This window comes from Leptidea sinapis, chromosome 30, assembly GCF_905404315.1.
Source record: "Leptidea sinapis chromosome 30, ilLepSina1.1, whole genome shotgun sequence".
NCBI classification, from domain to species: Eukaryota; Metazoa; Arthropoda; class Insecta; order Lepidoptera; family Pieridae; genus Leptidea; species Leptidea sinapis.
Genome location: NC_066294.1, coordinates 10,124,553 through 10,136,925, shown reverse-complemented (window position 1 = coordinate 10,136,925; position 12,373 = coordinate 10,124,553). Strand labels below are relative to the sequence as shown.

Below are 12,373 nucleotides of genomic sequence, written 5' to 3'. Positions count from 1 at the left end.
TAGTGTTAATTACTAAATAGTACAGGAACAAAATGGGAAGTGACCTTCACTGATCCGGTTTATGTGAAACCATAATTATTTTTACATCAAATTTAATATTATTTTAAATATAAAACGCAAGTGAGTTGTCTGAATAAATTCTATCAAGACTGTATTAAATAAATAAAAATGAAGAATATGGATGTTTGCTTCCAAGTCATTGATATTAATACGTATTTATGTATGTTTAAGTAAGTATATCATATTACATTATGACCAGTGAAGTTCTTTGCACAGGCTGCCGGCTAGGTTATGGGTACCACAACGGCGCCTATTTCTGCCGTGAAGCAATAATGTGTAAACTTTACTGTGTTTCGGTCTGAAGGGCGCTGTAGCTAGTGAAATTACTGGGCAAATGAGATTTAACATCTTATGTCTCATGGTGACGAGCGCAATTGTAGTGCCACTCAGAATTTTTGGGCTTTTCTAGAATCCTGAGCGGCACTGCATTGTAATGGGCAGGGCGTATCAATTACCATCAGCTGAACGTCCTGTTCGTCTCGTCCCGTATTTTCGAATAAAAAAAATAAGTCGTTGTCTTGCATCCAAAGTACAGGCCATGACTAGTTTACGACAAGATAATTTGTGTAAAAAGGGCGTAAATAATTATTTAAAAAAAAATCAAAGTGTAGACAAATAATTCTATCATATCTGTATACTACGACTTCTCAACAGTCAACACAATTTAAAATTTATACTTCTAGTCTTTACGTATGTGTAATTCTACTTTATTCTATATTGTAAGCTTCCAGATAATCCTCTTAACTGTAACGGCCACTTCCTGTATACATAGAAGTGTCACAGCACGACAGCACGTAGATAAGTCAATTGAAACTAACGGCTTTCCTACATTCTCCATTCCGACCGCAGCCCGTCACTGAATAATTAATTCAATTAACTGAACACAAAGGGAATTATCATACAGCCGCGTCCGCGATACACTCCAATCAATTTTATCGCCTATTTATTACTTTCTGGAGTTTATATTTGCATAATTTTACCTTGTACTTTGATGAACCCATTAACGAATGGTATCTGGTAAACTTGCCTTTCATACAAGCGTTATATTGTGGGTACGTTCTCGCTTATAATAAAAAAAATTAACAAAAAATAACCGACTTCAAAAACACAATTCCAAAACAATAGATGTAATATGCACTAAAAAGAATAAAAATAATTAAGTATTTTTGTACAATGTAAATTATTAATTTAATTCTTGTTACGATTATTGTTACTTTTGGAATCGGTGTCCTCCCGCCCCGGCTCCGCTCTCGCCTCTGGCCTGAGGAGGCGAGAGCACGCGCGACGTCCTCACGTCGCGCGTGCGACTAAAGCGCGCTTTTTTGAAGGTACCCATATCGTATCGTCCCGGTCCACCGCACAAGGAAGCTAATTCCACGGCCTTGCAGTACGTGGAAGAAAGCTCCTTGAAAACCGCACTGTGTAGGACCGCCACACATCCGGTGGGGACGATATCCTAATTTGTGACGTGTCATTCGGCGACATTAGACTTTCTTATTAAATTAAAAAAAATTAACAAAAACACAACCGCCTTCAAAAACACTATTCCAAAACAATAGATATAATGTGCACTAAAAAGTATAAAAATAATTGCGTATTTTTATACAATCTAATTAATTAATCTAATTCCAGTTACGATTATTGTTATTTTTGGAATCGGTGTCCTTCCGCTGCAACCCGCTGTCGCCTCTCGCCTCCTCACGACTCAAGCACATCTCACCTATAACTATGTATGTAGTAACAAACCTATCTTGGATGACACCGACTCCAAAAATTACAATAATCATAACTAGAATAAGATTAATTAATTAGATTGTATAAAAATACGCAATTAGTTTTATACTTTTTAAAGAACATTTTATCTTTTGTTTTGGAATAGTGTTTTTGAAGGCGGTTGTGTTTTTGTTAAAATTTATTTTATTTTATGATTTTTAGTGAATTTGAAGTACACTAACTAACAATTTGTCTAAATATGTGTAAATATACTGAATTTTTTAATGCAGCAATGAACGTAAGTACTTTGCAATTTGATTACAGACAGTGTTCCATTACTTTGTCATGGATTCCATAATCAGAACCTAACCAAACTCTCACCAAACTATCTTTGAAGTATATTCTTTCCAATAAAAAGAGAATCATCAAAATCGGTTGGCGCGATATTGAGTTATTCGTAAATTTATCATCCACTTTGCTATACATATGTATAGCAAAATTTAAGATTTTTACGGTTTTTTCATGGATTCCAGTATCAGATCTGGACCAAATTACAATGGGACCACTCGGAAAGCACCAGCTTTCAAATAAAAAAAGAATTATCAAAATCGGTTCACCCAGTCAAAAGTTTTGAGGTAACAAACATAAAAAAAAATACCGACGAATTGAGAACCTCCTCCTTTTTTTAAGTCGGTTAAAAATAACTTTCGTTTAAAATACAAATGGCTACTTTGTGAATATATTTTCCCAATTTTATGACGAAACATACGTAATAGATACGTAAAGGGATATCTTTTTAAAATAATAAATTGTCAAGTGAAATAATCCAATTTAAAATAGATAAAATCTGGAGTTAAATTCATATGATTACACAATACTTTCCTTAAATGGCTCACAGATTAATAACTCTAAATAAAATAGTGAATAGCCGTATACAAAAGTTCTCTGGAATGTTCTTTCCTTACCTTTTGTTATAATTGTCATAGCACAGAGTCGTAAAACGTATAAATGACATAACTTACCCAGTCTATGCGAGAGTCCGATGGTTTTGTTCTCCGGGTCATAAAACGTGAGAATTTCGTGCTTCGTTTCCTGAACTAGCACGTTAAGCCAGACACTCAGGTTTGTACCGATCATGTGCATTAAGCCAAACCTCGCTACTATCTTGTGTTTGTACACTTTCATCTGAAACAGTAGCATCGGAAATATAGTCATTTGTACTCTTAGATTATGGATTGGTCTCCGATGCTACAACTAGATACCGCACTACTTAAGAACAATAGCTTTTTTACTACGGCTACTATTAGATGCATGTGTGGTGGTGGTGGTCTCGTGGTCTCTTGACACTCAATGGCATCTTTCAAATTATGTAACATACGCTTCGTGTTGATATATGTGATGATATGTGATCCCAGTGTCTTTCTTATTTCTTGTAGTATTATTTTTACAAAGTTTTACTAGTCAAGCTGGCATTTTAGTTTTAATTATTAGTAAAGTTTAACAGAACATGTGGCACATCAACGTCACACATTGTTCGAGACTGACTTAAGTACGCCCACTTGGGCGTAGTATTAGTAGCTGTACTTTGCGACCTCGCCTGTGTTGTCTAGTTGAAACGCATCGGAGACCAATCCTCTAAGTTTGTGCTATTAATAAAAACAAAACTAAAAATGTAATAGGTACGCTAAGTTACGCAATATCATGCGGGATTTAACTATTTATGGTCTGATGGGCAGCGCATGTCAACAGGCCAGGTTTATTACTTTCGTGTGCGTGACAAGCTACGTCTTACACTCGCGATACGTATGTCACTTTGTTTTAGTGTGCGTGAGTTTCTCAAAATAAAGGTTAACGATTCACTGTTATTTGTTGTATAGCTGTTGCAGTCTATCTAGACGTATTAATAATCTAAGGATAGACGGAACTTTTATGACAAGCGAAAACGGGGATACAAGGTATTTTTTATGAATAATATTAAATACAAACACATTAAAAGAAAACAATTAAGATATGTAGAGAGTTGTTGCAACTAACAAAGAGTTCAAAACGAATACAAGAGAATTTATGTCGATGATTGTTGGAGAGTATTGCTGTATATATTTTTGACGTTTTCTCTTTTACTCAATAATAATAACTCATTTAATCAAATTAAATTGCATACCAATTCAAATTAAGGCTAAAAAGGCTACTCGATTACAATTTAATCGGATAATTAAAATTTATCATCATCATTTCAACTGGAAGACGTCCACTGCTAGAAAAAGTCTTCGTCCAAAGATCGTCATTACGATCGGTCCTGCGCTGCCCTCATCCAACGTATTCCGGCGATCTTGACCAGATCGTCGGTCCCTCTTGTGTGGGGTGCCTACCAACACTGCGTGTTCCGATACATGGTTGCCATTTGGGGACTGCTTTACGGCCATCTGTCCGTAGGGCTATGTGCCCTGCCCACTGCCACCTCAAATTCGCAACCGTTTGCGTTATATCGGTGACTTTGATTCTCCTACGGATCTCATCTCATCATTTCTGATTCGATCTCGTAGGTTAACTTCGAGCAAAGCCCTATCCATTGACCGACAATGAGCTTTCTTATAAGGCCCATAGTTAGCGACCACGTCTGCGTTCCGTATGTCATTACTAGCAACACACACTAGTAAAAAACCTTCATCTTGAGACACTGTTATATTTAAAATATATATGAAGTCAAATTCAAAATGTCTTTAATCAGTATTTGAATTAGAATTTAAATTGAAGGAATATGTCAATAAATAAGACAAATTTATAGAAATAAGTTTTACCTCATTATTAAGAAAGATGAAGTACATTTGGATAAAAATGAAGGCCATTCTCGTAGCAGGGGTCAGCGCCAGTAGTACATTGTGACAGTTAGTGTTACGTTCGAGTTCCCAGTACTGGCCGAACTCCAAACCGGAATATATCATAGATCCGATGCCGAACGCTGGAAATAAATTATGTATAATAGTTTCAAACTGGTAAACAATACGACCTGACATAGATACGGCGCGACTAGTATGCTTTGGTTATTTTGTGCAGTTCCGCCGATATTAATACCATATTTGTGCTGCAGAAGAGGGCTATTCGCGTTATTTATAACCTACGTCCTAAAGAATCATTAAGAGAAAATTTTAAGGAAATTAACATTTTGACTGTTTTTTCTCAATATATTCTTGATAATGTTCTATATGTTCATAAGCACATTGAGAAATTGGCTAGAAACTGTGACAATCATAATGTTAACACGAGGAACAAACATATACTTGTTATGCCTACTACTCGATTAGGTCGAGCTAGTAAGTCTTTTGTATGGCGATATATATGCTTTTACAACAAGATCCCAGGAAAATTTCATAACAAAAGAATTACGATATTCAAAAGAATTGTTAAAAAACGTTTGTATGGTAAAGGTACTATAACATAAATGACTTTCTTAATGATTCCACAGATTAGGAATGGAGCGTCCGCCCTCAGGCTATTAAATAATAAGTTTAATTGTACAATATCACTTTGAAAACATATTTTGAAAAAATAAACTCTGCTGAGTTTGTTGCGCCCATTCTTCTCAGGTCCCTTATTTTCATAAAAAACGTGTTCCTAGAACTCATGGGTTTGTCCCCAAAAAAAATCCTTAGCTTCCTTAAAAGCTGACGACAGTGCAGCTCATACCTGACTTTGTCCCTAAACCCGGCGATAGATGACAGGACATAAATCACATTTTTAATTAAAAGTGACTAGCAAAGTCAGTAAGTAAAAGAAAAAAGAGTGGAGGGAACGAAAAAGTTCAGTTTCAAAGTGTCCATGTTGATTAAGAATCCTTTCAGCCAAAGCACGAAGTTCACTTCAATTAAAAAAAGAAACTAAAGTTTCGTTTACGCAAACACTTCGTAATTGTTAAGCAAAGAAATTTGTACAATTTCAACGTGACTGAAAATGTGACTTTTATTACAGCTTTCGCAATGCCTCGTGAAATGCGAAGCCTTAAATTTGAGCCAAAACACTTGTTTTGAAAGAATCATCGACATGCTCTGTAATACAGCGTATACCTACACATGTATCTACCAAGTGTGATAGAGAACGCGATATTGGTAAAACTCTTCTGACCTTCAACGCGTTGTGGCAGATTTAAGTAACAAAAAAAACTGCATTGTGGTTTTTAATATTGAAATATCTTTATCTTTAATTGAAATATTTTAATGCAGAAATATCAGGAGCTTATGGTAAGCGCACATCATGTAAGTTTTGATTGTACGTGGACTGAGATCTTAACTTTAAATATTAAGGCTTAATTAATATTAAAAATTAAAACAAGCCAGGTTTATTATTTTGGTGTGCGTGACAAGCTACGTCCTGCACTCGTGATTTGTATGTCAAATTGTGTTAGTGTGCGAGCATTGCTCAAAATAGAGGTTAACAATCAACCTTAATTTTTTTCGACGCGTTACCAGCTGTCACAGTCTATGATCATGATGATGATGAGATGATGATGATAAGTATTAAGGTTATCAAAACACCTGTGTATATGTCAAATAAAAAAATCCAAACATATAAATCCTTTTTTCAGATATTTTTTCATAATAAACATTTATTAAAAAGGCGATTTTTTTTATAGAATAGGAGTACAAACGAGCGTACGGGTCACCTGGTGTTAAGTGATCACCGCCGCCCACATTCTCTTGCAACACCAGAGGAATCACAAGAGCGTTGCCGGCCTTTAAGGAAGGTGTACGCGCTTTTTTTGAAGGTACCCATGTCGTATCGTCCCGGAACGGAACGGTCGTGCGTCACCGCACAAGGAAGCTCATTCCACAGCTTTGTAGTACGTGGAAGAAAGCTCCTAGAAAACCGCACTGTGGAGGACCGCCACAGATCCAGATGGTGGGAATGATATCTTAACTTGTGGCGTGTCGTGCGAAAGTGGAATGATGTAACACCAATGTAATTATAACTATTCCTTTGATATCGATACCTCAGTTCCAAATAGTAACAATTCATAAAAGGGTTCCAAAAGAATATAACTCGAGTTGTTACTTGTTTGAAAATAAAATAATCTAGACTTATGAAGAAATATTGGAAATAACATCTAAACTGCATTCACTTATTGACTTGTGTGTCTGTGGTTACTAATGGTGGGTTATTTTTATGGAACAATTTCTAATAGTAATCTCCAATGCACAGGCTCCTATGCACAGGATGCCGGCTAGATTATGGGTACCTCAACGGCGCCTATTTCTGCCGTGAAGCAGTAATGTGTATGCATTACTGGGTTTCGGTCGGAAAGGCGCCGTAGCTAGTGAAATTACTGGGCAATTGAGACTTAACATCTTATGTCTCAGGTGACGAGCGTAGTTGTAGTGCCGCCTAAATTTTTGGGTTTTTCAAGCATCCTAAGCGGCACTGCATTGTAATGGGCAGGTCGTCGTCCTACTCGTCTCGTCCCTTATTTTTATAAAAACATAAAAAAAACTTACATAACTGTAATACTTATTTATGCAACTGTTGTGTAATAAGGGGAATACCCCGTACTATTGTCACCACCCATATTCGTGTTTTTATTAAAAGTATCACATGAGTGTTTTAATACCTAATTATCAACAGTTGCATACAAGGCTTAATCTACACCCATAATATGAATCCTCTATAAAAGATTCTGAAACAGTTAATGCTAACATTAAAAAAGACAGTCCTAGTAACCATAATATCATCCAAACAAGTGTTATTATGAAAACGGATGGTATAATGTTGTACTGAATTTTATTACAACACTCGTTTGGATGATGTAATGCATATTGGGTGTTTTAATGTTGGCAATAAGCTAACTGTTTAAGAATCTTTCATAGAGGCTTTAATGCATGGGTGTAGATAAAATGTAATAAATATTATAGATATATCTTACCAACGGCTCCCATCCTCAGGTAGAAACTGCCATAGTGGTGAGTCCTGGTCGCCAGGGCGAATCCCAGAGAGAGTCGCTTCGCGAGCAAGTGAGGTGGAAGGTGTGTTGTTGTGGTACTCCTGTCGGTGCGAGATGAACAGGACTCCGACTCCGAGTGAGAGGAACTTATATCTGACTCTGTTGTGAATAATAAACATTATATGTAGTTATTGCAGAAAGACGTAGTAGTAGTTAGTAGGACGAGATGGACCGACGATCTGGTCAAGATCGCCGGATATCGTTGGATGAGGATAACGCAGGATCGATCGTCATTGAAATCTTTGGGAGCCCAGCAGTGGACGTCATCCGGCTGATGATGATGATGTGCGGAAAAAAATATTATAGTGTTTCCCTTGTTTCGGTCAAATATTTTCGCAACACGTGTTTCGAAAATATACATAAACTAATTAAGCCTGATTTTTCAAGTAAAACTTCTTTACGCACGCTTCACTTGGGAAGTATGTAGCTGGTGAATGTTTGACGAAAGCGTTACGAACGTACGCTAGCGTTACGAACGTACGCTAGCGTTACGCGAACGGTGATTTCTTGACTTGGGGAGTAAGCTGGTGAATGCGTGACAAAAGCGTTACCAACTAACGCTAGCGTTACGCGAACGGTGATTTCTTGACTTGGGGAGTATGTAGCTGATGACTGCGTGACAAAAGTGTTACCAACTAACGCTAGCGTTACGCGAACGGTGATTTCTTGACTTGGGGAGTATGTGGCTGATAAATGCGTGACAAAAGCGTTACCAACTAACGCTAACGTTACGCGAACGGTGATTTTTTGACTTGGGGAGTAAGCTGATGAATGCGTGACAAAAACGTTACCAACTTACGCTAGCGTTACGCGAACAGTGATTTCTTGACTTGGGGAGTAAGCTGGTGAATGCGTGACAAAAACGTTACCAACTTACGCTAGCGTTACGCGAACGGTGATTTCTTGACTTGGGGAGTAAGCTGGTGAATGCGTGACAAAAACGTTACCAACTTACGCTAGCGTTACGCGAACGGTGATTTCTTGACTTGGGGAGTAAGCTGGTGAATGCGTGACGAGAGCGAACGGTGATTTCTTATGATGATAATTTCTTAATTTCAATCCGTTCTTGAATAATTTATTATTATTATATTATTAATATTTTTTTTTACTTCAATCGTGTGGTCTAAAGCACACTCGATTTTTTTTTCTGAAATAAATTACAATTCCTCCTTTTATATATTAAGTGCTTTATTCAGTTAGCAATATTGATGAATGAAATCGAGTTTCTCAAGACAAATTGAATAAATCCACGCCTTTGAAAACTTAGTTACCGCAGGTACGCCTCGAGAAAATTTGCTTAAAATCAAATCAAGACGAAGATCACCTAAGTTACAGCTTCACGCCTTTATATAAACTTAATCTGGGTTGTATCAACTAACTTTAGCAAAAACAAATAGCAAAAAAATAATTCTGGGAGAGTTTCTTGCGCCGCTTCCTATCTCTCAGAGCGTCATTTGTTTCCGAAGCGATAGTAGTATCTAGTATATTAGAAATGACATCAAAAAGAATTCAAAAGGAATCAATTTTGAGAAAATAAATGCCTTTTATGCCTTTTAATAACAAACATGTAATAGTAACGACTACCAAGTAGCAAAAAATGTGTTGCACCATTTGACAATATTTAGATTACGTCATAACTTTAACTGCCAACCGTAACCGTCCAATCTTCGCCGGTTATAGCTATAGTTAACGTTAAATAGCGACGTGTCAAAAGTTTCAAATAAATATTCGATATTGACTTGACATCCTAAGATTATCTTAAAAACACATACCTGCAGAATCGAGTACTATTTTTAATATATGTCACTTTTAACTTTAACTATGGCAAGGAAAACGATGGTGCAACATATTCCGCAGTCTATGTAGAAGTCTGCGTCACTGCTAACGTTAAATTTAACTCAAACCTTAACTATAACAGCTAATATGATACAACAGCCTTAAAGTATTAACATTACCAACTATGATAAGCAAGTTAACAGCTGAATTAGCTTTTATGTTGCTTACATACAAATTAATCAAATATAAGAACTTGCATCAAGCCTTAGAGCAAACTTTAATAATTAGTTAAAGTTAAAATTGTTAAATAAATGCGTTTTTTGTTTATTTTCCAGTAAAGTGATTATTGAAGTTTTGTTTATATCATTTATATACAAGATATATTAGCAAGGATTCATTATTAAAGATTCGATGGCGCAATAACTTGAAAGTATTGTGGTAGGAAGGATATATTATCCAATCTTGCATGCGTTACGTCTGTCCTAATTCCTAAACAAAGCCTCCATGTTTCTTCGCTACCCGATTTCATCCAGCTTTCGCTAAAAGCTCCCCCGGTACTCCTCATGGTAGCTATACGTATTTCATACACTACAAAGACACTCAGTACTATCATCAAATAGCGACTCATCTAGTTTTACTGTAACTTTAGTGTAATAATGCCATGCCTCACTTATGCTTGCCAGACTTAGAGTAAATTAAAGTTTGTCAGAGAGGATTTGAGAGAAGTTATATGGGGCTATGCTCGGAGTTTCCCTGCGAGATCGAATCAGAAATGAGGAGATAGTAACCGACATAGTCCAAACGATTGCGAAACTGAAGTGGCAGTGGGCAGGGCACATAGTTCGACAGACAGATGGCCGTTGGGGCAGTGAAGTCCTCGAATGGCGACCACGTACCGGAAGACGCAGTGTTGGTACAGGATGGACCGACGATCAGGTCAAGATCGCCGGAATACGTTGGATGAGGGCAGCGCAGGACCGATCGTCGTGGAAATCATTGGGGGAGGCCTTTGTCCAGCAGTGAACGTTTGCCGGCTGATGATGATGATGATGTTATGGGGCTATGAATAAGAGACAAAATTAGTATTATCACAATAAGAAACAAACCCAAAGCAAAAGATAGCCTTATCTGGTGTACGTTTAAAATGGAAATAGGCTGGACATATACAAAGAACAAAAGACGAAAGATGGTCCATAGTAGTTACAAACTGGTACCCTATGAATAGGAAACGAAATCGAGGCAGGCCATAATAAGAGATATAGCGATGACATAGTAGAAACAGCAGGAAAGATATGGACAAGAATTGCAAGAGACAGGAACAAGTGGAATTAATGGAGGAGGCTTTTACTGCTAAAGGCGGTATATCGATCATAATAAAGAATAATACTAACAAAATACTTTTATATAAAATAGTGAAATATTAACACATAATAATAAATACAATTTATAAGTAAATACCTAAATAAATGTCAAGAAATAAAGCTCTAAATAAATAAATATATAAAAATGTGTGTGTCAGCTCCGACGTCTGGAGTTTACTCTTCAAGAACGATTGTCTTTGAACAGGTGCTAAACATATCAAGTCCAATCGAGTTTGATACTAACAGATATACAGCAGAAGCTAATAAAAGCGTATTAATTAAAAAATCAAATGAATCCTTAACGCTCAAAATATGTCAGGAAAAGTCCAAACACAACTCCTGTTAAAAGCGGAACTCAAAATTCCAATTTTAAAAGGTCCATCAAGGAAGCTACATTTTGGCACACCCTAATAGGTATATTATATACTACATGTGTAAGCTATCACGCTGTATACTGTGTATGCTGACTACACACAAGTATATACACACACACACACACAACTGAAAAGTAAAAGGTGCGCGAGAAATGATGTGCACCAAAAACGTTACTATCCCATTTGATGAGTAGGTTTTACTCTCCATATTTTTCTCATACCGGGCGCCTTATATGAAAATCGATTGTACAGGAGTAAACTCCAAAAATTTGTGTAATAAGACCTTTTGGTGTTAAAACTGACTCCCGAAAAATTCTATTAGCATTTTACGCCTTCTGTATTCGTAACTGGTATAATTATACACTAAAGGTAATATTTTATGAAACAAACATCTGTGTCCTCTGTTAAAAGCTTTTTAAAACGTCGTATATTTACTTAAATGGGTTCGCGCATTAGTAAGTTTATAGTGTGTTAATGTTATTACAAGGTTTGTCCAAATATTTCTATTCAAAATAATTATCTAAATTGTCCTCATTGTATATAAGAAACTATACAAATTTCTTATATATCACGCCAAATTTCGAAATAGTTAATGTTAATGCAAAATTAATGCAAGTGAGACTTAGCACTAGCAACTCTAGGGTGCACCCTTTCACTATAATTCAGTAATCATAATACCAAGCTAAACCCTATTTAGTACGTTCTACCATTTTGATTTGAACTAACTAATTTTACATCAAATTCACACCAAAAATTCTCCGACATCATTATAAACTCTATCATTTGGTTATTAACATATTCTAAATGTATTTAGTTAACTAGGTAAATTTGCACAAATAAAAACAAAATTTATGAACGAGATTAGGTTTGCAAAAGCGACATTTCAAGTCAATTTCCTAATATGGAAAAATTGGGGTTTAGTTGGTTATTAACTGTAAAGTAGATCCTCTAGATGAAGCCACAACCTGAGAGTTTAATAAAGTATACAAGATTTATCAACGATACGTCACTCGAACGGTTGGCTCAGTGGAAGAGCGCTCGCACGGAACGCGAGAAGTCGCGGGTTCGAATCCCGCATCATTCATAAATTTTGTTTTTTA

General features: G+C 36.3%; 1 protein-coding gene across 3 annotated transcripts in view; it reads right to left on the bottom strand.

The window, feature by feature from the left end:
* Window positions 1-12,373, bottom strand: part of LOC126973796 (proton channel OtopLc-like) — a 107,767-nt gene that overhangs the window by 11,274 nt on the left and 84,120 nt on the right. For all 3 annotated transcript variants that reach the window (XM_050821118.1, XM_050821119.1, XM_050821120.1), the window contains exons 7-9: window positions 7,685-7,861; window positions 4,572-4,732; window positions 2,796-2,958 (exon numbers count right to left, since the gene is read on the bottom strand). In XM_050821118.1, coding sequence (XP_050677075.1) covers window positions 2,796-2,958; window positions 4,572-4,732; window positions 7,685-7,861 — 501 coding nt within the window. The remainder of the gene's footprint in view (window positions 1-2,795; window positions 2,959-4,571; window positions 4,733-7,684; window positions 7,862-12,373) is intronic.